The sequence below is a fragment of the Oncorhynchus masou genome, chromosome 29, assembly GCF_036934945.1.
Source record: "Oncorhynchus masou masou isolate Uvic2021 chromosome 29, UVic_Omas_1.1, whole genome shotgun sequence".
NCBI lineage: Eukaryota > Metazoa > Chordata > Actinopteri > Salmoniformes > Salmonidae > Oncorhynchus > Oncorhynchus masou.
The window spans coordinates 90,570,318-90,592,149 of record NC_088240.1 but is presented as its reverse complement, the minus strand read 5'-3'; the positions used below and the strand labels follow the sequence as shown (position 1 = coordinate 90,592,149).

Genomic DNA, 21,832 nt, shown 5'->3' with positions numbered 1-21,832 from the left:
CATGAGTGTGATGTATCGTCTCCCTCCCTCTAGTCTGACACAGTGGGTTCTGGCGATACAGGAAACAGCAGTGCTGGTTCTGTCTGAGTCCCAAACCGAGACCGCGACGAGACCGTGTCTTCCCGGGAAAGCATCTTGACAGTGTCTCCATATCCCTCCTCTGGGCCGCGGTTCACAGGAAACACATGACCTCTTAATCCCATCAGTTCAGCGGCAAACAGGAACAGAGTTGACCTTCCCAACGGCGACCAGATCAGAGAATACGTTTCGTAGCTACAACGTGCAGTCGGTTCCGTTTCCCTGCATATCCTCCACAACGCCAGCAGCTAATTTTAGGATCTCGGGAGGAAGCTGCTGATGTCATTACTGGGAGAAGAGACTCGGTGGATTCGTCCCAAATCACACTCCTTATTCCTTAGTGCACTAGCAGAGCTGTCCAAAAAAAAAAAAAAAAAGTGGTGCACTAAATGTAGGGAATAGGGTGCGTTCTTTGGGACGTGTAACAATGAGACGCTCTGGAGGCCTGCAATCCCAACGATTCCTGATGCCAACATTGCTTTCATTAGGCCAATGAAGAAAACACTTAAGAGCTAGTTTAGTGGCTGGCTTTATGGGATCCAATTAGTGTGGTAATTGAGGGGGGACGTGGCCACATGGTCCCCGAGGCAAAACAAGTTGTTTTCAAAGTCATCAGTCCAATCAGTTGTTGTGAAGAGAAATAGCAGGCTGACAGAAGTCCAAACATGAGATACTTCTGGGATGGATTTTCTGAGGATGACGAACATAACCCTGAGCTGACCTTTGGTCACCATGAAGTGGTCTATCATCCCCACATTCTAATCTGAACCTGTTTTACATTGTTGTCCTCTAATCAGGGCCTGATTTAGACCTGGGACACCAGGTGGGTGATTCCCCTCTAATCAGGGACTGATTTAGACCTGGGACACCAGGTGGGTGATTCCCCTCTAATCAGGGCCTGATTTAGACCTGGGACACCAGGTGGGTGATTCCCCTCTAATAATGGGCCTGATTTAGACCTGGGACACCAGGTGGGTGATTCCCTTCTAATAATGGGCCTGATTTAGACCTGGGACACCAGCTGGGTGATTCCCCTCTAATCAGGGCCTGATTTAGACCTGGGACACCAGGTGGGTGATTCCCCTCTAATCAGGGACTGATTTAGACCTGGGACACCATGTGGGTGATTCCCTTTGCCCAATGAGTCTGCTCCGATACTTCCTTAAAATACCATTGCTTAAAAAAACAAGAAATCAATTTTGTCCATTTTGAGATGCCATAGCCAGTGTACACTTCCTCAACATAGTCAGATACAAAATGAATGACATTCATTGAGTTATGTTTTTGCAGAAAGAGATATTTTACATCTAACTATGGTGTAATATTTCAAATCAAATCAAATCTAATGTTATTTGGTCACATACACATGGTTAGCAGATATTAATGCGAGTGTAGCGAAATGCTTGTGCTTCTAGTTCCGACAATGCAGTAATAACCAACGAGTAATCTAACTAACAATTTCAAAACTACTACCTTATACACACACAAGTGTAAGGGGATAAAGAATATGTACATAAAGATATATGAATGAGTGATGGTACAGAGCAGCATAGGCAAGATACAGTAGATGGTATCGAGTACAGTATATACATATGAGATGAGTATGTAAACAAAGTGGCATAGTTAAAGTGGCTAGTGATACATGTATTACATAAGGATGCAGTCGATGATATAGAGTACAGTATATACGTATGCATATGAGATGAATAATGTAGGGTATGTAAACATTATATTAGGTAGCATTGTTTAAAGTGGCTAGTGATATATTTTACATCATTTCCCAACATCTATTTTTCCGTATAAATGTGCATGAAAACGAGTCGCCTCTTGTTGAATGACAACACAGACTTCCTACTGTTGACCAATCACAGACGAAGGGGCGTAGACTTTAGATACGAACTTCAGCTTGCCTCCGGAAGAAAAATATATAGTGTGCCCGAACAACCGTTAAAACCCTCACAGAAGTCCAACATGGCTGGAAGTCACATGTGTACTAAAAAACAGAATGAAAACCAACTCGATGTTTGGTTTGTCCTCCCTGAGTCTCAGTATCATACAAGTCATGCTGTAAGCCAGCCATCACAGAACCACACATAGGAAACACTGGACACCTAACAGGACTGACTGGGGCTTGTGATTGGACACCTAACCCTACTGACTGGGGCTTGTGATTGGACACCTAACCCTACTGACTGGGGCTTGTGATTGGACACCTAACCCTACTGACTGGGGCTTGTGATTGGACACCTAACAGGACTGACTGGGGCTTGTGATTGGACACCTAACCCTACTGACTGGGGCTTGTGATTGGACACCTAACACTACTGACTGGGGCTTGTTATTGGACACCTAACACTACTGACTGGGGCTTGTGATTGGACACCTAACCCTACTGACTGGGGCTTGTGATTGGACACCTAACAGGACTGACTGGGGCTTGTTATTGGACACCTAACCCTACTGACTGGGGCTTGTTATTGGACACCTAACAGGACTGACTGGGGCTTGTGATTGGACACCTAACCCTACTGACTGGGGCTTGTGATTGGACACCTAACAGGACTGACTGGGGCTTGTTATGGACACATAACCCTACTGACTGGGGCTTGTTATTGGACACCTAACCCTACTGACTGGGGCTTGTGATTGGACACCTAACAGGACTGACTGGGGCTTGTGATTGGACACCTAACCCTACTGACTGGGGCTTGTGATTGGACACCTAACAGGACTGACTGGGGCTTGTTATGGACACCTAACCCTACTGACTGGGGCTTGTTATTGGACACCTAACCCTACTGACTGGGGCTTGTGATTGACACCTAACACTACTGACTGGGGCTTGTTATTGGACACCTAACCCTACTGACTGGGGCTTGTTATTGTTACTAGTCTCAGGCCAGTGGTGAGGAGGAGGTGTCCTCCCTCACTAGTCTCAGGCCAGTGGTGAAGAGGAGGTGTCCTCCCTCACTAGTCTCAGGCCAGTGGTGAGGAGGAGTTGTCCTCCCTCACTAGTCTCAGGCCAGTGGTGAAGAGGAGGTGTCCTCCCTCACTAGTCTCAGGCCAGTGGTGAGGAGGAGGTGTCCTCCCTCACTAGTCTCAGGCCAGTGGTGAAGAGGAGGTGTCCTCCCTCACTAGTCTCAGGCCAGTGGTGAAGAGGAGTTGTCCTCCCTCACTAGTCTCAGGCCAGTGGTGAAGAGGAGTTGTCCTCCCTCACTAGTCTCAGGCCAGTGGTGAGGAGGAGGTGTCCTCCCTCACTAGTCTCAGGCCAGTGGTGAGGAGGAGGTGTCCTCCCTCACTAGTCTCAGGCCAGTGGTGAAGAGAAGGTGTCCTCCCTCACTAGTCTCAGGCCAGTGGTGAGGAGGAGGTGTCCTCCCTCACTAGTCTCAGGTCAGGGTCTATGTGAGTTCCCGGGGCCCCTCGCAGGGCCCACGCTCAGTCCCTCCTGATTACCAGAGAGCTGTAGTTATGGGGTCTGTGTGAGTTCCCGGGGCCCCTCGCAGGGCCCACGCTCAGTCCCTCCTGATTACCAGAGAGCTGTAGTTATGGGGTCTGTGTGAGTTCCAGGGGCCCCTCGCAGGGCCCACGCTCAGTCCCTCCTGATTACCAGAGAGCTGTAGTTATGGGGTCTGTGTGAGTTCCCGGGGCCCCTCGCAGGGCCCACGCTCAGTCCCTTCTGATTACCAGAGAGCTGTAGTTATGGGGTCTGTGTGAGTTCCCGGGGCCCTGCTCAGTCCCCTCCTGATTACCAGAGAGCTGTAGTTATGGGGTCTGTGTGAGTTCCCGGGGCCCCTCGCAGGGCCCACGCTCAGTCCCTCCTGATTACCAGAGAGCTGTAGTTATGGGGTCTGTGTGAGTTCCCGGGGCCCCTCGCAGGGCCCACGCTCAGTCCCTCCTGATTACCAAAGAGCTGTAGTTATGGGGTCTGTGTGAGTTCCCAGGGCCCACGCTCAGTCCCTCCTGATTACCAAAGAGCTGTAGTTATGGGGTTAGTGTATAACAAAACATCTCTCTCTCTCTCTCTCTCTGTCTCTGTCTCATAAAGTACCAGGCATGGATTCAAATGGTCAATTGAAAGCAGACACAGTCTTACCATTACAATTGTTTTGAAGGGATCTTTGAACTACGCACAAAAAACATTTGAAAGTCCTTTTATTTTTTCCATTACGAGACTAATGAGTGATTCAATAAGCTCTCAGAGGTGATCCTTAAGACTGAAACCAAAACCTCCCAGGAATACAAAGGAACAAATCAGAACATCAGTGAGGACATGAATATTCAACACCCTGGGAAAGCATGTGATCAGGTAAAAGCAAATCACAGCCAAAGTATCAATGTCGGCCCTCTCCTAGCCAATCAGTACATCAGTGAGAACATGAATATTCAATACCCTGGGAAAGCATGCGATCAGGTATAAACAAATCACAGCCAAAGTATCAATGTAGGCCCTCTCCTAGCCAATCAGTACATCAGTGAGAACATGAATATTCAATACCCTGGGAAAGCATGTGATCAGGTATAAACAAATCACAGCCAAAGTATCAATGTCGGCCCTCTCCTAGCCAATCAGTACATCAGTGAGAACATGCATATTCAATACCCTGGGAAAGCATGTGATCAGGTATAAACAAATCACAGCCAATGTAGGTCCTCTCCTAGCCAATAAAGAGATTGAGTCAAAAACAAACAACTTCCCTCAGTCGGTATCCCCACAGCAACTCTCCCGAAACTCCCCCACTTCTCCTTCAACCAAATCCAGTCAGCTGATGTTCTGAAAGAGCTGCAAAATCTGGATCCCTACAAATCAGCCGGGCTAGACAATCTGGACCCTCTCTTTCTAAAATGATCTGCCGAAATTGTTGCAACCCCTATTACAAGCCTGTTCAACCTTTCTTTTGTGTCGTCTCAGATTCCCAAAGATTGGAAAGCTGCCGCAGTCATCCCCCTCTTCAAAGGGGGGGGGGGCACTCTTGACCCAAACTGCTACAGACCTATATCTATCCTACCCTGCCTCTCTAAGGTCTTCGAAAGCCAAGTCAACAAACAGATTACTGGACATTTAGAATCCCAACATACCTTCTCTGCTATGCAATCTGGTTTCAGAGCTGGTCATGGGTGCACCTCAGACCCGCTCAAGGTCCTAAATGATATCATATCCTCCATCGATAAGAAACATTACTGTGCAGCCGTATTCATCGACCTGGCCAAGGCTTTCGACTCTGTCAATCACCGCATTCTCATCGGCAGACTCAACAGCCTTGGTTTCTCAAATGACTGCCTCTCCTGGTTCACCAACTACTTCTCTGATAGAGTTCAGTGTGTCAAATCGGAGGGTCTGCTGTCCGGGCCTCTGACAGTCTCTATGGTGGTGCCACAGGGTTCAATTCTTGGACCGACTCTCTTCTCTATATACATCAATGAGGTCGGTCTTGCTGCTGGTGAGTCTCTGATCCACCTCTACGCAGACAACACCATTCTGTAGACTTCTGGCCCTTCTTTGGACACTGTGTTAACTAACCTCCAGACAAGCTTCAATGCCATACAACTCTCCTTCCGTGGCCTCCAACTGCTTTTAAATGTAAAACCAAATGCACGCTTTTCAACCGATCTCTGCCCGCACCTGTTCGCCTGTCCAACATCACTACTCTGGACGGCTCTGACTTAGAATACGTGGATAACTACAAATAACTACAAATACCTAGGTGTCTGGTTAGACTGTAAACCAAAATTAAATCTAGAATCGTCTTCCTATTTGGCAAACAAAGCATCCTTCACTCATGCAGGGGCGGAAGGGTGGCCTAGTGGTTAGAGCGTTGGACTAGTAACCAAAAGGTTGCAAGTTCGAATCCCCGAGATGACAAGGTACAAATCTGTCGTTCTGCCCCTGAACAGGCAGTTAACCCACTGTTCCTAGGCCGTCATTGAAAATAAGGATTTGTTCTTAACTGACTTGCCTAGTAAAATAAAGGTTAAATTTTTTTTTTTTTTAATGCTGCCAAACATACCCTCGTAAAACTGACCATCTTACCGATCCTCGACTTCGGCGATGTCATTTATAAAATAGCCTCCAACACTCTACTCAGCAAATTTGATGCAGTCTATCACAGGGCCATCAGTTGTGTCACCAAAGCCCCTTATACCACCCACCACTGCGACCTGTACGCTCTCGTCGGCTGGCCCTCGCTACATATTAGTCGCCAAACCCACTGGCTCCAGGTCATCTATAGGTCGTTGCTAGGTAAAGCCCCGCCTTATCTCAGCTCACTGGTTACCATAGCAGCACCCACCCGTAGCACGCTCTCCAGCAGGTATATCTCACTGATCACCCCCAAAGCCAATTCCTCCTTCGGCCGCCTTTCCTTCCAGTTCTCTGCTGCCAATGACTGGAACGAACTGCAAAAATCTCTGAAGCTGGAGACTCACACCTTTGCACCCAAGTACCTCTACTTGCACATTCATCTTCTGCACATCTATTCACTCCGGTGTTTAATTGTTATATTGTAATTATTTTGCCACCATGTCCTATTTATTGCCTTACCTCTCTTATCCTACCTCATTTGCACACACTGTATATATAGACTTTGTTTTATTCTATTGTTAATTCCATGTGTAACTCTGTGTTGTTGTATGTGTCAAACTGCTTTGCTTTATCTTGGCCAGGTCACAGTTGTAAATGAGAACTTGTTCTCAACTGGCCTACCTGGTTAAATACATAAAGTTGAAATAAAAACATAAATCAATCTAGGGATTAGGGTGTCATTGGGTCCTGGTCTATAGTAGTGCACTATATAGGGAATAGTGTGCTATTGGATCCTGGTCTATAGTAGTGCACTATATAGGGAATAGTGTGCTATTGGGTCCTGGTCTAAAGTAGTGCACTATATAGGGAATATGGTGTCATTGGGTCCTGGTCTATAGTAGTGCACTATATAGGGAATAGGGTGTCATTTGATAGGCTATCCTAAGCTACGTGCTATAGCTGAGGAGTTGAGCAGGTCTGACTGAACTAGGGGAGAGGAGTTGAACCAGAGCAGGTCTGACTGAACTAGGGGAGAGGAGTTGAACCAGAGCAGGTCTGACTGGACTAGGGGAGAGGAGTTGAACCAGAGCAGGTCTAACTGAACTAGGGGAGAGGAGTTGAACCAGAGCAGGTCTGACTGAACTAGGGGAGAGGAGTTGAACCAGAGCAGGTCTGACTGAACTAGGGGAGAGGAGTTGAACCAGAGCAGGTCTGACTGAAGGGGAGAGGAGTTGAACCAGAGCAGGTCTGACTGAAGGGGAGAGGAGTTGAACCAGAGCAGGTCTGACTGAACTAGGGAAGAGGAGTTGAACCAGAGCAGGTCTGACTGAACTAGGGAAGAGGAGTTGAACCAGAGCAGGTCTGACTGAAGGGGAGAGGAGTTGAACCAGAGCAGGTCTGACTGGACTAGGGGAGAGGAGTTGAACCAGAGCAGGTCTGACTGAAGGGGAGAGGAGTTGAACCAGAGCAGGTCTGACTGAAGGGGAGAGGAGTTGAACCAGAGCAGGTCTGACTGAAGGGAAGAGGAGTTGAACCAGAGCAGGTCTGACTGAACTAGGGGAGAGGAGTTGAACCAGAGCAGGTCTGACTGAAGGGGAGAGGAGTTGAACCAGAGCAGGTCTGACTGAAGGGAAGAGGAGTTGAACCAGAGCAGGTCTGACTGAAGGGGAGAGGAGTTGAACCAGAGCAGGTCTGACTGAACTAGGGAAGAGGAGTTGAACCAGAGCAGGTCTGACTGAAGGGGAGAGGAGTTGAACCAGAGCAGGTCTGACTGAAGGGAAGAGGAGTTGAACCAGAGCAGGTCTGACTGGACTAGGGGAGAGGAGTTGAACCAGAGCAGGTCTGACTGAAGGGAAGAGGAGTTGAACCAGAGCAGGTCTGACTGGACTAGGGGAGAGGAGTTGAACCAGAGCAGGTCTGACTGAACTAGGGGAGAGGAGTTGAACCAGAGCAGGTCTGACTGGACTAGGGGAGAGGAGTTGAACCAGAGCAGGTCTGACTGAAGGGGAGAGGAGTTGAACCAGAGCAGGTCTGACTGAAGGGAAGAGGAGTTGAACCAGAGCAGGTCTGACTGGACTAGGGGAGAGGAGTTGAACCAGAGCAGGTCTGACTGAACTAGGGGAGAGGAGTTGAACCAGAGCAGGTCTGACTGAAGGGGAGAGGAGTTGACCAGAGCAGGTCTGACTGAACTAGGGGAGAGGAGTTGAACCAGAGCAGGTCTGACTGAAGGGGAGAGGAGTTGAACCAGAGCAGGTCTGACTGAACTAGGGGAGAGGAGTTGAACCAGAGCAGGTCTGACTGGACTAGGGGAGAGGAGTTGAACCAGAGCAGGTCTGACTGAAGGGGAGAGGAGTTGAACCAGAGCAGGTCTGACTGAAGGGGAGAGGAGTTGAACCAGAGCAGGTCTGACTGAAGGGGAGAGGAGTTGAACCAGAGCAGGTCTGACTGAACTAGGGGAGAGGAGTTGAACCAGAGCAGGTCTGACTGGACTAGGGGAGAGGAGTTGAACCAGAGCAGGTCTGACTGAAGGGGAGAGGAGTTGAACCAGAGCAGGTCTGACTGAAGGGGAGAGGAGTTGAACCAGAGCAGGTCTGACTGAACTAGGGGAGAGGAGTTGAACCAGAGCAGGTCTGACTGAACTAGGGGAGAGGAGTTGAACCAGAGCAGGTCTGACTGAACTAGGGGAGAGGAGTTGAACCAGAGCAGGTCTGACTGAACTAGGGGAGAGGAGTTGAACCAGAGCAGGTCTGACTGAAGGGGAGAGGAGTTGAACCAGAGCAGGTCTGACAGAACTAGGGGAGAGGAGTTGAACCAGAGCAGGTCTGACTGAAGGGAAGAGGAGTTGAACCAGAGCAGGTCTGACTGAAGGGGAGAGGAGTTGAACCAGAGCAGGTCTGACTGAAGGGGAGAGGAGTTGAACCAGAGCAGGTCTGACAGAACTAGGGGAGAGGAGTTGAACCAGAGCAGGTCTGACTGGACTAGGGGAGAGGAGTTGAACCAGAGCAGGTCTGACTGAAGTGGAGAGGAGTTGAACCAGAGCAGGTCTGACTGAAGGGGAGAGGAGTTGAACCAGAGCAGGTCTGACTGAACTAGGGGAGAGGAGTTGAACCAGAGCAGGTCTGACTGAAGGGGAGAGGAGTTGAACCAGAGCAGGTCTGACTGAACTAGGGGAGAGGAGTTGAAACAGAGCAGGTCTGACTGAAGGGGAGAGGAGTTGAACCAGAGCAGGTCTGACTGAACTAGGGGAGAGGAGTTGAACCAGAGCAGGTCTGACTGAAGGGGAGAGGAGTTGAACCAGAGCAGGTCTGACTGAAGGGGAGAGGAGTTGAAACAGAGCAGGTCTGACTGAACTAGGGGAGAGGAGTTGAACCAGAGCAGGTCTGACTGAAGGGGAGAGGAGTTGAACCAGAGCAGGTCTGACTGGACTAGGGGAGAGGAGTTGAACCAGAGCAGGTCTGACTGAAGTGGAGAGGAGTTGAACCAGAGCAGGTCTGACTGAAGGGGAGAGGAGTTGAACCAGAGCAGGTCTGACTGAAGGGAAGAGGAGTTGAACCAGAGCAGGTCTGACTGAAGGGGAGAGGAGTTGAACCAGAGCAGGTCTGACTGGACTAGGGGAGAGGAGTTGAACCAGAGCAGGTCTGACTGAAGGGGAGAGGAGTTGAACCAGAGCAGGTCTGACTGGACTAGGGGAGAGGAGTTGAACCAGAGCAGGTCTGACTGAAGGGGAGAGGAGTTGAACCAGAGCAGGTCTGACTGAAGGGGAGAGGAGTTGAACCAGAGCAGGTCTGACTGAAGGGGAGAGGAGTTGAACCAGAGCAGGTCTGACTGAAGGGGAGAGGAGTTGAACCAGAGCAGGTCTGACTGAAGGGAAGAGGAGTTGAACCAGAGCAGGTCTGACTGAAGGGGAGAGGAGTTGAACCAGAGCAGGTCTGACTGAAGGGGAGAGGAGTTGAACCAGAGCAGGTCTGACTGAACTAGGGGAGAGGAGTTGAACCAGAGCAGGTCTGACTGGACTAGGGGAGAGGAGTTGAACCAGAGCAGGTCTGACTGAAGGGGAGAGGAGTTGAACCAGAGCAGGTCTGACTGAACTAGGGGAGAGGAGTTGAACCAGAGCAGGTCTGACTGAAGGGGAGAGGAGTTGACCAGAGCAGGTCTGACTGAAGGGAAGAGGAGTTGAACCAGAGCAGGTCTGACTGAAGGGAAGAGGAGTTGAACCAGAGCAGGTCTGACTGAAGGGGAGAGGAGTTGAACCAGAGCAGGTCTGACTGAACTAGGGGAGAGGAGTTGAACCAGAGCAGGTCTGACTGAACTAGGGGAGAGGAGTTGAACCAGAGCAGGTCTGACTGAAGGGGAGAGGAGGCGTATTGTTACACAAAGACAACCAACGGACTAAATGCTTTTAGCCCAGAACGTCCTGATTCTGATTCTACACTAGGAAACGATTTGTAACTTTTACATCTGTTCTGGGATGGCACTGCTATTTCCAGAGAATGTGTCGTTTTGAGCTGTGACAACGTGACAACACCAAGCAAAGCCTTGGTTTCCTTTTACAGGGTGTTGTTGTCGCCTCTTCCAGGAAGCTAGGCACATGTCAATACTTCGCAGGATAAATTGAATTGAAATCGTTGGTTGTTTACTACACTACTCCCTCTGTTTAGCAAATGGCCTCACATGTGAATCCTTAAAGAGATGGGTGGAGCTAAAGCTTAAAAGGGTGTGAACGATACTGAATGGGCGTAGACAAAGAAGAGCTCTCCAGTAGGTACCAAAACATTCAAGGGACATTTTCGCAAAAGTCAGGTTACAAGTTTATCAAAGCAGAATGACTTTCCCCCATTGTTCCTCAACTGTAGTGTTGATCTCCCATTTTATAGCTCTGAGTCTCTACTTTAATCCCATTTTATAGATCTGAGTCTCTACTTTAATCCCATTGTATAGCTCTGAGTCTCTACTTTAATCCCATTTTATAGCTCTGAGTCTCTACTTTAATCCCATTTTATAGCTCTGAGTCTCTACTTTAATCCCATTTTATAGCTCTGAGTCTCTACTTTAATCCCATTTTATAGCTCTGAGTCTCTACTTTAATCCCATTTTATAGCTCTGAGTCTCTACTTAAATCCCATTTTATAGCTCTGAGTCTCTACTTTAATCCCATTTTATAGCTCTGAGTCTCTACTTTAATCCCATTTTATAGCTCTGAGTCTCTACTTTAATCCCATTTTATAGCTCTGAGTCTCTACTTTAATCCCATTTTATAGCTCTGAGTCTCTACTTTAATCCCATTTTATAGCTCTGAGTCTCTACTTTAATCCCATTTTATAGCTCTGAGTCTCTACTTTAATCCCATTTTATAGCTCTGAGTCTCTCTACTTTAATCCCATTTTATAGCTCTGAGTCTCTACTTTAATCCCATTTTATAGCTCTGAGTCTCTACTTTAATCCCATTTTATAGCTCTGAGTCTCTACTTTAATCCCATTTTATAGCTCTGAGTCTCCACTTTAATCCCATTTTATAGCTCTGAGTCTCTACTTTAATCCCATTTTATAGCTCTGAGTCTCTACTTTAATCCCATTTTATAGCTCTGAGTCTCTACTTTAATCCCATTTTATAGCTCTGAGTCTCTACTTTAATCCCATTTTATAGCTCTGAGTCTCTACTTTAATCCCATTTTATAGCTCTGAGTCTCTACTTTAATCCCATTTTATAGCTCTGAGTCTCTACTTTAATCCCATTTTATAGCTCTGAGTCTCTACATTAATCCCATTGTATAGCTCTGAGTCTCTACTTTAATCCCATTGTATAGCTCTGAGTCTCTACTTTAATCCCATTTTATAGCTCTGAGTCTCTACTTTAATCCCATTTTATAGCTCTGAGTCTCCACTTTAATCCCATTTTATAGCTCTGAGTCTCTACTTTAATCCCATTTTATAGCTCTGAGTCTCTACTTTAATCCCATTTTATAGCTCTGAGTCTCTACTGTAATCCCATTTTATAGCTCTGAGTCTCTACTTTAATCCCATTTTATAGCTCTGAGTCTCTACTTTAATCCCATTTTATAGCTCTGAGTCTCCACTTTAATCCCATTTTATAGCTCTGAGTCTCTACTTTAATCCCATTTTATAGCTCTGAGTCTCTACTTTAATCCCATTTTATAGCTCTGAGTCTCTACATTAATTCAATGTAAAAAAAAATACAATTAAAATAAATTAAAATGTTGCTTACGTAAGACCTAATCGAGGCGGTCGGTCACATATTTTGGAACGGACCAAACTGAAGAGCCAGTGACCCTGTCGTTCTCATCATGTACTATACCGAGCATGGTAATATACAGGAAACATACGTAGAAACATCACATGGGATGTATGACACAAACACAGGCCATATTGGCTGCCCACTTCCTGGTCTAGACTGAACAACAGAGCTGGTGCCTATTCAACGGCCAGTAACTAGTTTAAGTTTAGTCAAAAACCCAAAGAGAAAACACAGACGGGCAGACAGACAACAGGACCCAAGGTGGAGGCTCTGAGAAGGTGCTACAGACACGCTGCAGACTGCCAGAGCGGTTTGTATACACTGGGAGCCCCGGCTGACTGTTTACCGACTGTTTACCGACTGTTTACGGACTGTTTACCGACGGGCAGACAGACAACAGGACCCAAGGTGGAGGCTCTGAGAAGGTGCTACAGACACGCTGCAGACTGCCAGAGAGGTTTGTATACACTGGGAGCCCCGGCTGACTGTTTACCGACTGTTTACCGACTGTTTACCGACGGGCAGACAGACAACAGGACCCAAGGTGGAGGCTCTGAGAAGGTGCTACAGACACGCTGCAGACTGCCAGAGAGGTTTGTATACACTGGGAGCCCCGGCTGACTGTTTACGGACTGTTTGCCGACTGTTTATCGACTGTTTACCGACGGGCAGACAGACAACAGGACCCAAGGTGGAGGCTCTGAGAAGGTGCTACAGACACGCTGCAGACTGCCAGAGAGGTTTGTATACACTGGGAGCCCCGGCTGACTGTTTACCGACTGTTTACCGACTGTTTACCGACGGGCAGACAGACAACAGGACCCAAGGTGGAGGCTCTGAGAAGGTGCTACAGACACGCTGCAGACTGCCAGAGAGGTTTGTATACACTGGGAGCCCCGGCTGACTGTTTACCGACTGTTTACCGACTCCATTTTAATGAGGGAATGTACTGTAATAGATGTGGATAAACAAAGGCAGTGCGATATGGGGGGAAAGGCATTAGTGGAGATTAAAAAAATGCCGCTTTGACCTTTTGACCGTTGTGCTTTCAGCATCTTGAAAGAGCTTGGAAAGATCCCTAATGGATTATTTAGTGCTAGAAATGTCATAGGAGCATTTTCCTATCAAAACACTCAACGGGGAAAATACACATGCTAGTATTTACAGTGAGAAATGACTTAACCGAGAGGAAAGCAGGGCCCATCTCCTGGTGGGAAGACATTACCAAGGCACTCAACTAATAAAAAAAAACACAAGCTTATTTCCTATGAACGCTGCTTGTTGCAATCTTTTGGCAGAGCCTTGTTCAACCGTAATGTGTCTTAGAGGAGCTGAAGTCTAAATACTGTAGGTAATTATGGTAGAAAACTAAATACGGTAGGTGAACACTGTAGAAACCTAAATGCTGTAGGTGTTTACTGTAGAAACCTAAATGCTGTAGGTGAACACTGTAGAAACCTAAATACGGTAGGTGAATACTGTAGAAACCTAAATACTGTAGGTGAATACTGTAGAAACCTAAATACTGTAGGTGAATACTGTAGAAACCTAAATACAGTAGGTAAATATGGTAGGTAAATACAGTAGGTGAATACTGTAGGTAAATACAGTAGGTGAATACAGTAGGTGAATACTGTAGAAACCTCAATACGGTAGGTGTTTACTGTAGAAACCTGAATACTGTAGGTGTTTACTGTAGAAACCTGAATACTGTAGGTGAACACTGCAGAAGCCTAAATACGGTAGGTGAATACTGTAGAAACCTGAATACTGTAGGTGTTTACTGTAGAAACCTGAATACTGTAGGTGAACACTGTAGAAACCTCAATACGGTAGGTGAATACTGTAGAAACCTGAATACTGTAGGTGTTTACTGTAGAAACCTGAATACTGTAGGTGAATACTGTAGAAACCTGAATACTGTAGGTGTTTACTGTAGAAACCTGAATACTGTAGGTGAATACTGTAGAAACCTAAATGATGTAGGTGAATACTGTAGAAACCTAAATACTGTAGGTGAATACTGTAGAAACCTAAATACTGTAGGTGAATACTGTAGAAACCTAAATACAGTAGGTAAATATGGTAGGTAAATACAGTAGGTGAATACTGTAGGTAAATACAGTAGGTGAATACAGTAGGTGAATACAGTAGGTAAATACAGTAGGTAAATACAGTAGGTGAATACAGTAGGTAAATACAGTAGGTGAATATGGTAGGTAAATGCAGTAGGTGAATACTGTAGAAACCTAAATACAGTAGGTAAATATGGTAGGTAAATATGGTAGGTGAATACTGTAGGTAAATACAGTAGGTAAATATGGTAGGTAAATACAGTAGGTGAATACTGTAGGTAAATACAGTAGGTGAATACTGTAGGTAAATACAGTAGGTGAATACTGTAGAAACCTAACTATGGTAGGTAAATACAGTAGGTGATTGAGATGGAGAGTAAGTCTGGTTTACTAGACAGACTGGTGTATGTAAGACAGGGCCTGTATCCACAAATCATCTCACAGTAGGGCTGGTGGTCTAGGATATGTCCATGAGTCTTATTCATGAGGATCTAGGATCAGGTCCCATCTGTCCATGTAATCAGTAGGATCTAGGATCAGGGCCCACATGTGCATGTAGTCTTACTCATTAGGATCAGGTCCATGTAGTCATATTCATTAGGATATAGGATCAGGTCCATGAGCCTTATTTATTAGGATCTAGGATCAGGTCCATGTAGTCTTATTCATTAGGATCTAGGATCAGGGCCCATCTGTCCATGTAGTCTTATTCATTAGGATCTAGGATCAGGTCCATGTAGTCTTATTCGTTAGGATCAGGTCCATGTAGTCTTATTCATTAGAATATAGGATCAGGTCCATGTAGTCTTATTCATTAGGATCAGGTCCATGTAGTCTTATTCATTAGGATCTAGGATCAGGTCCATGTAGTCTTATTCATTAGGATCTAGGATCAGGTCCCATCTGTCCATGTAATCAGTAGGATCTAGGACCAGGTCCCATCTGTCCATGTAATCAGTAGGATCTAGGACCAGGTCCCATCTGTCCATGTAATCAGTAGGATCTAGGATCAGGTCCCATATGTCCATGTAATCAGTAGGATCTAGGATCAGGTCCCATCTGTCCATGTAGTCTTAATCATTATGATCTAGGACCAGGTCCATGTAGTCTTATTCATTAGGATATAGGATCAGGTCCATGTAGTCTTATTCATTATGATCTAAAAGGCCAACCTGATCCTAGATCACCACTCCTACTGAGACTCTTTCTGACCTGATCCTAGATCAGCACTCCTACTGAGACTCTTTCTGACCTGATCCTATTTCAGCACTCCTACTGAGACTCTTTCTGACCTGATCCTAGATCACCACTCCTACTGAGACTCTGTATGACCTGATCCTAGATCACCACTCCTACTGAGACTCTTTATGACCTGATCCTAGATCAGCACTCCTACTGAGACTCTTTCTGACCTGATCCTAGATCACCACTCCTACTGAGACTCTGTATGACCTGATCCTAGATCACCACTCCTACTGAGACTCTTTATGACCTGATCCTAGATCAGCACTCCTACTGAGACTCTTTCTGACCTGATCCTAGATCACCACTCCTACTGAGACTCTTTATGACCTGATCCTAGATCAGCACTCCTACTGAGACTCTTTCTGACCTGATCCTAGATCAGTACTCCTACTGAGACTCTTTATGACCTGATCCTAGATCACCACTCCTACTGAGACTCTTTCTGACCTGATCCTAGATCACCACTCCTACTGAGACTCTTTCTGACCTGATCCTAGATCACCACTCCTACTGAGACTCTTTATGACCTGATCCTAGATCACCACTCCTACTGAGACTCTGTATGACCTGATCCTAGATCACCACTCCTACTGAGACTCTTTCTGACCTGATCCTAGATCACCACTCCTACTGAGACTCTTTCTGACCTGATCCTAGATCACCACTCCTACTGAGACTCTTTCTGACCTGATCCTAGATCACCACTCCTACTGAGACTCTTTCTGACCTGATCCTAGATCAGCACTCCTACTGAGACTCTTTCTGACCTGATCCTAGATCAGCACTCCTACTGAGACTCTTTATGACCTGATCCTAGATCACCACTCCTACTGAGACTCTTTCTGACCTGATCCTAGATCAGCACTCCTACTGAGACTCTTTCTGACCTGATCCTAGATCAGCACTCCTACTGAGACTCTTTATGACCTGATCCTAGATCACCACTCCTACTGAGACTATGACCTGATCCTAGATCACCACTCCTACTGAGACTATGACCTGATCCTAGATCACCACTCCTACTGAGACTCTTTATGACCTGATCCTAGGATCAGTCCTATTCCAAGACTCTTTGTGGATATGGACCCTGGTGTATGTAGCCTGCTGCCAAACTCAGAAACACTGTCCTCACTCAGTTCACCTTTCCTCCTCTCCTCCCTTCCTCCTCTCCACCCTCCCTTCCTCCTCCCCCCCTCCCTCCTCTCCTCCCTTCCTCCTCTTTTCCTCCTCTCCTCCCTTCCTCCTCCCCCCTCCCTCCTCTCCTCCCTTCCTCCTCTCCTCCCTTCCTCATCTCTTCCTCCTCCCCTCCCTTCCTCCTCTCCTCTCCCCTCCCCCTCCCCTCCCTTCCTCCTCTCCTCCCTTCCTCCTCCCCTCCCTTCCTCCTCTCCTCCCTTCCTCCCTTCCTCCTCTCCTCCAGCAGCTCAGAGTTTCCAGCTGAGAAACCCCAAGACACCATGCTGGAGGGAATGGGTGGAGTACGTTTCTCTGCACCGGCATCTCATCCAAGGAAAAGATGGCAGATTACTGTTTTCAATGAGGGGGTCCCAGTAAGTGGAGAAGTGGCGTAAAGCAACTTCTGGGCCCAGATACAATATAAACAGACACACGGCAACCGACACACGGCAACCGACACACGGCAACCGACACACTGCAACAGACACACGGCAACAGACACACGGCAACAGACACACGGCAACAGACACGCGGCAAGAGACACGCGGCAACAGACACGCGGCAACAGACACGCGGCAACAGACACGCGGCAACAGACACGCGGCAACAGACACGCGGCAACAGACACGCAGCAACAGACACGCAGCAACAGACACACCACAACAGACACACCGCAACAGACACACCGCAACAGACACACAGCAACAGACACACTGCAACAGACACACTGCAACAGACACACTGCAACAGACACACTGCAACAGACACACTGCAACAGACACACAGAGAGATAGAGACCCAGAGAGAGACAGAGACCCAGAGAGACAGAGCCCCATAGAGACAGAGAGACAGAGACCCAGAGAGATAGAGACCCAGAGAGATAGAGAGACAGTGACCCAGAGAGAGACCCAGAGACACAAAGACCCAGAGAGATAGAGACCCAGAGAGACAGAGACCCAGAGAGAGAGAGACCCAGAGACAGAGACCCAGAGAGGCAGATACCCAGAGAGATGGAGACCCAGAGAGACGGAGACCCAGAGATACATAGACCCAGAGAGAGACAGAGACCCAGAGAGATAGAGACCCAGAGAGATAGAGACCCAGAGAGATAGAGACCCAGAGAGACAGAGACCCAGAGAGAGACCCAGAGACACAGAGACCCAGAGAGATAGAGACCCAAAGAGACAGAGACCCAGAGAGACAGAGACACATAGACCCAGAGAGAGAGAGAGACCCAGAGAGATAGAGACCCAGAGAGAGAGACAGAGAGATATAGACCCAGAGAGACAGAGACACAGAGAGAGAGATAGATGGAGACCAGAGAGATGGAGACCCAGAGAGACAGAGACCCAGAGAGACAGAGACCCAGAGAGACAGAGACCCAGAGAGACAGAGACTGTTCCTACCTGTGACAGTCTTGGTCTTGACCGGGCTGCTGGCGTAGTCTGAGGCCTGATTGGATGGCTGCTTGGCGAATGGCATGCTCCCCACAGACACCTCGTCCTCCCTCCGCTTGGACATGGACACGGGAACCGGCACGGCAGCCTGTGATGACAACACACCCCCACTGATGACATCACACGGTGACTCAGCAACCAAAGAGACTAGAACCAAGCTGAGATGCACTTATCATCAATGTATTTATTGATATGCTTTCAGTGGTTGGGGCATAATGCCATAATGACGCGTCCGGTAACAGCTGCTGGTTAGATCGAACTGAAAGCAACGTTTCTCCAGCCTGCTCCATCTGTCCTGACCGTGTAGTCTGAGATAGACAGGGCTGCCTATTAGAGAGATCTCCAGCCTGCTCCATCTGTCTTGACCATGTCGTCTGAGATAGACAGGGCTGCCTCTTAGAGAGATCTCCAGCCTGCTCCATCTGTCTTGACCATGTCGTCTGAGATAGACAGGGCTGCCTCTTAGAGAGATCTCCAGCCTGCTCCATCTGTCCTGACCATGTAGTCTGAGATAGACAGGGCTGCCTATTAGAGAGATCTCCAGCCTGCTCCATCTGTCTTGACCATGTCGTCTGAGATAGACAGGGCTGCCTCTTAGAGAGATCTCCAGCCTGCTCCATCTGTCTTGACCATGTCGTCTGAGATAGACAGGGCTGCCTCTTAGAGAGATCTCCAGCCTGCTCCATCTGTCCTGACCATGTAGTCTGAGATAGACAGGGCTGCCTCTTAGAGAGATCTCCAGCCTGCTCCATCTGTCCTGACCATGTAGTCTGAGATAGACAGGGCTGCCTATTAGAGAGATCTCCAGCCTGCTCCATCTGTCCTGACCATGTCGTCTGAGATAGACAGGGCTGCCTCTTAGAGAGATCTCCAGCCTGCTCCATCTGTCCTGACCATGTAGTCTGAGATAGACAGGGCTGCCTCTTAGAGAGATCTCCAGCCTGCTCCATCTGTCCTGACCATGTAGTCTGAGATAGACAGGGCTGCCTGCCTCTTAGAGAGATCTCCAGCCTGCTCCATCTGTCCTGACCATGTCGTCTGAGATAGACAGGGCTGCCTCTTAGAGAGATCTCCAGACTGCTCCATCTGTCCTGACCATGTCGTCTGAGATAGACAGGGCTGCCTCTTAGAGAGATCTCCGGCCTGCTCCATCTGTCCTGACCATGTAGTCTGAGATAGACAGGGCTGCCTCTTAGAGAGATCTCCAGCCTGCTCCATCTGTCCTGACCATGTAGTCTGAGATAGACAGGGCTGCCTCTTAGAGAGATCTCCAGCCTGCTCCATCTGTCCTGACCATGTAGTCTGAGATAGACAGGGCTGCCTCTTAGAGAGATCTCCGGCCTGCTCCATCTGTCCTGACCATGTAGTCTGAGATAGACAGGGCTGCCTCTTAGAGAGATCTCCAGCCTGCTCCATCTGTCCTGACCATGTAGTCTGAGATAGACAGGGCTGCCTCTTAGAGAGATCTCCAGCCTGCTCCATCTGTCCTGACCATGTCGTCTGAGATAGACAGGGCTGCCTCTTAGAGAGATCTCCAGCCTGCTCCATCTGTCCTGACCATGTTGTCTGAGATAGACAGGGCTGCCTCTTAGAGAGATCTCCAGCCTGCTCCATCAGTCCTGACCATGTAGTCTGAGATAGACAGGGCTGCCTCTTAGAGAGATCTCCAGCCTGCTCCATCTGTCCTGACCATGTAGTCTGAGATAGACAGGGCTGCCTCTTAGAGAGATCTCCAGCCTGCTCCATCTGTCCTGACCATGTCGTCTGAGATAGACAGGGCTGCCTCTTAGAGAGATCTCCAGCCTGCTCCATCTGTCCTGACCATGTTGTCTGAGATAGACAGGGCTGCCTCTTAGAGAGATCTCCAGCCTGCTCCATCTGTCCTGACCATGTAGTCTGAGATAGACAGGGCTGCCTCTTAGAGAGATCTCCAGCCTGCTCCATCAGTCCTGACCTTCTTAGAGAGAGTACAAAACATTCAACTACAGTACTGACAGTATGAGGACACCTGCTTGTCGAACATCTCATTCCAAAATCATGGGCATTAATATGGAGTTGGTTCCCCCTTTGCTGCTATAACAGCCTCCACTCTTCTGGGAAGGCTTTCCACTAGATGTAGGAACATTGCTGCTATAACAGCCTCCACTCTTCTGGGAAGGCGGTCCACTAGATGTAGGAACATTGCTGCGGGGACTTGCTTCCATTCAGCCACAAGAGCATTAGTGAGGTCGGGTGCTGATGTTTAGCAATTAGTCCTGGCTCGTGGTCCAATTCATCCCAAAGGTTTTCGAGGGGGTTGAGGTCAGGGCTCTGTGCAGGCCAGTCAAGTTCTTCCACACCGATCTCGACAAACCATTTCTGTACGGACCTCGCTTTGTTCATGGGGGCATTGTCATGCTGAAACAGGAAATGGCCTTCCCCAAACTATTGCCACAAATTTGGAAGCACAGAATCATCTAGAATGTCATTGTTTGCTGTAGCGTTAAGATTTCCCTTCACTGGAACTAAGGGGCCCGAACCATGAAAAACAGCCCCAGACCATTATTCCTCCTCCACCAAACTTTACAGTTGACACTATACATTGGGGCAGGTAGGGTTCTCCTGGCATCCGCCAAACTCAGATAATCCAATTGTGTGCGGCTGCTCGGGCCATGAAAACCCATTACATGAAGCTCCCGACCAACAGTTGTTGTGCTGACGTTCCTGAAAGTTTGGAACTTGGTAGTGTTGCAACCGAGGACAGACCATTTTTACGTGCTACTAGGTGGTTCAGCATTCGGCGGTCCCGTTCTGAGAGCTTGTGTGGCCTACCACATCGTGGCTGAGCCGTTGTTGCTCCTAGACATTTCCACTTCACAATAACAGCACTTAGAGTTGACCGGGGGCAGCTCTAGCAGGGCAGAAATTTGACGAACTGACTTGTTGGAAAGGTGGCATCCTATGACGGTGCCACGTTGAAAGCTCTTCAGTAAGGCCATTCTACTGGCAATGTTTGTCCATGGAGATTGCATGGCGGTGTGCTCGATTTTACACACCTGTCAGCAAAGGTTTGTCCACATACTTGTGTATAAATAGTGTCGGTCCTCTCTGGTTCTCAGAGACAACAGGACATGACTGCCTGTCATGGACATTAACTCAGTCAGCTCCAATAATTAAAAGAGGATTAATCTGAGGAACACAAGAGCAGGGAACACAAGGGCCTGGAGGGCAGTGGAGGGGAGAGGAGAGGAGGAGAGGAGAGGAGGAGATTAGAGGAGAGGAGAGGAGGAGAGGAGAGAAGAGGAGACAAGAGGAGAGGAGGAGGAGAGAGGAGAGGAGAGAGGGGAGGAGAGGAGAGGAGGATGGGAGGGGAGAGGAGGGAGGGAGGGGAGATGAGAGGAGGAGGTGAGATGAGAGGAGGGGAGAGGAGAGGAGGAGAAAGGATGAGAGGAGGAGAGAGGGGAGGGGAGAGGAGAGGAGGAGAAAGGAGAGGAGGGGAGAGGTGGAGAGAGGAGGGAGGATATGAGAGCAATGCTGGGCTGGCTACAAGGCT

General features: G+C 48.1%; 1 protein-coding gene across 1 annotated transcript in view; it reads right to left on the bottom strand.

Annotated features, from left to right (window-relative positions):
- LOC135519836 (intermembrane lipid transfer protein VPS13B) overlaps window positions 1-21,832 on the bottom strand; it is a 764,993-nt gene that overhangs the window by 426,991 nt on the left and 316,170 nt on the right. Inside the window, 1 exon segment of the mRNA XM_064945043.1 lies at window positions 18,250-18,388. Within this exon segment, the coding sequence (XP_064801115.1) occupies window positions 18,250-18,388 (139 nt within the window).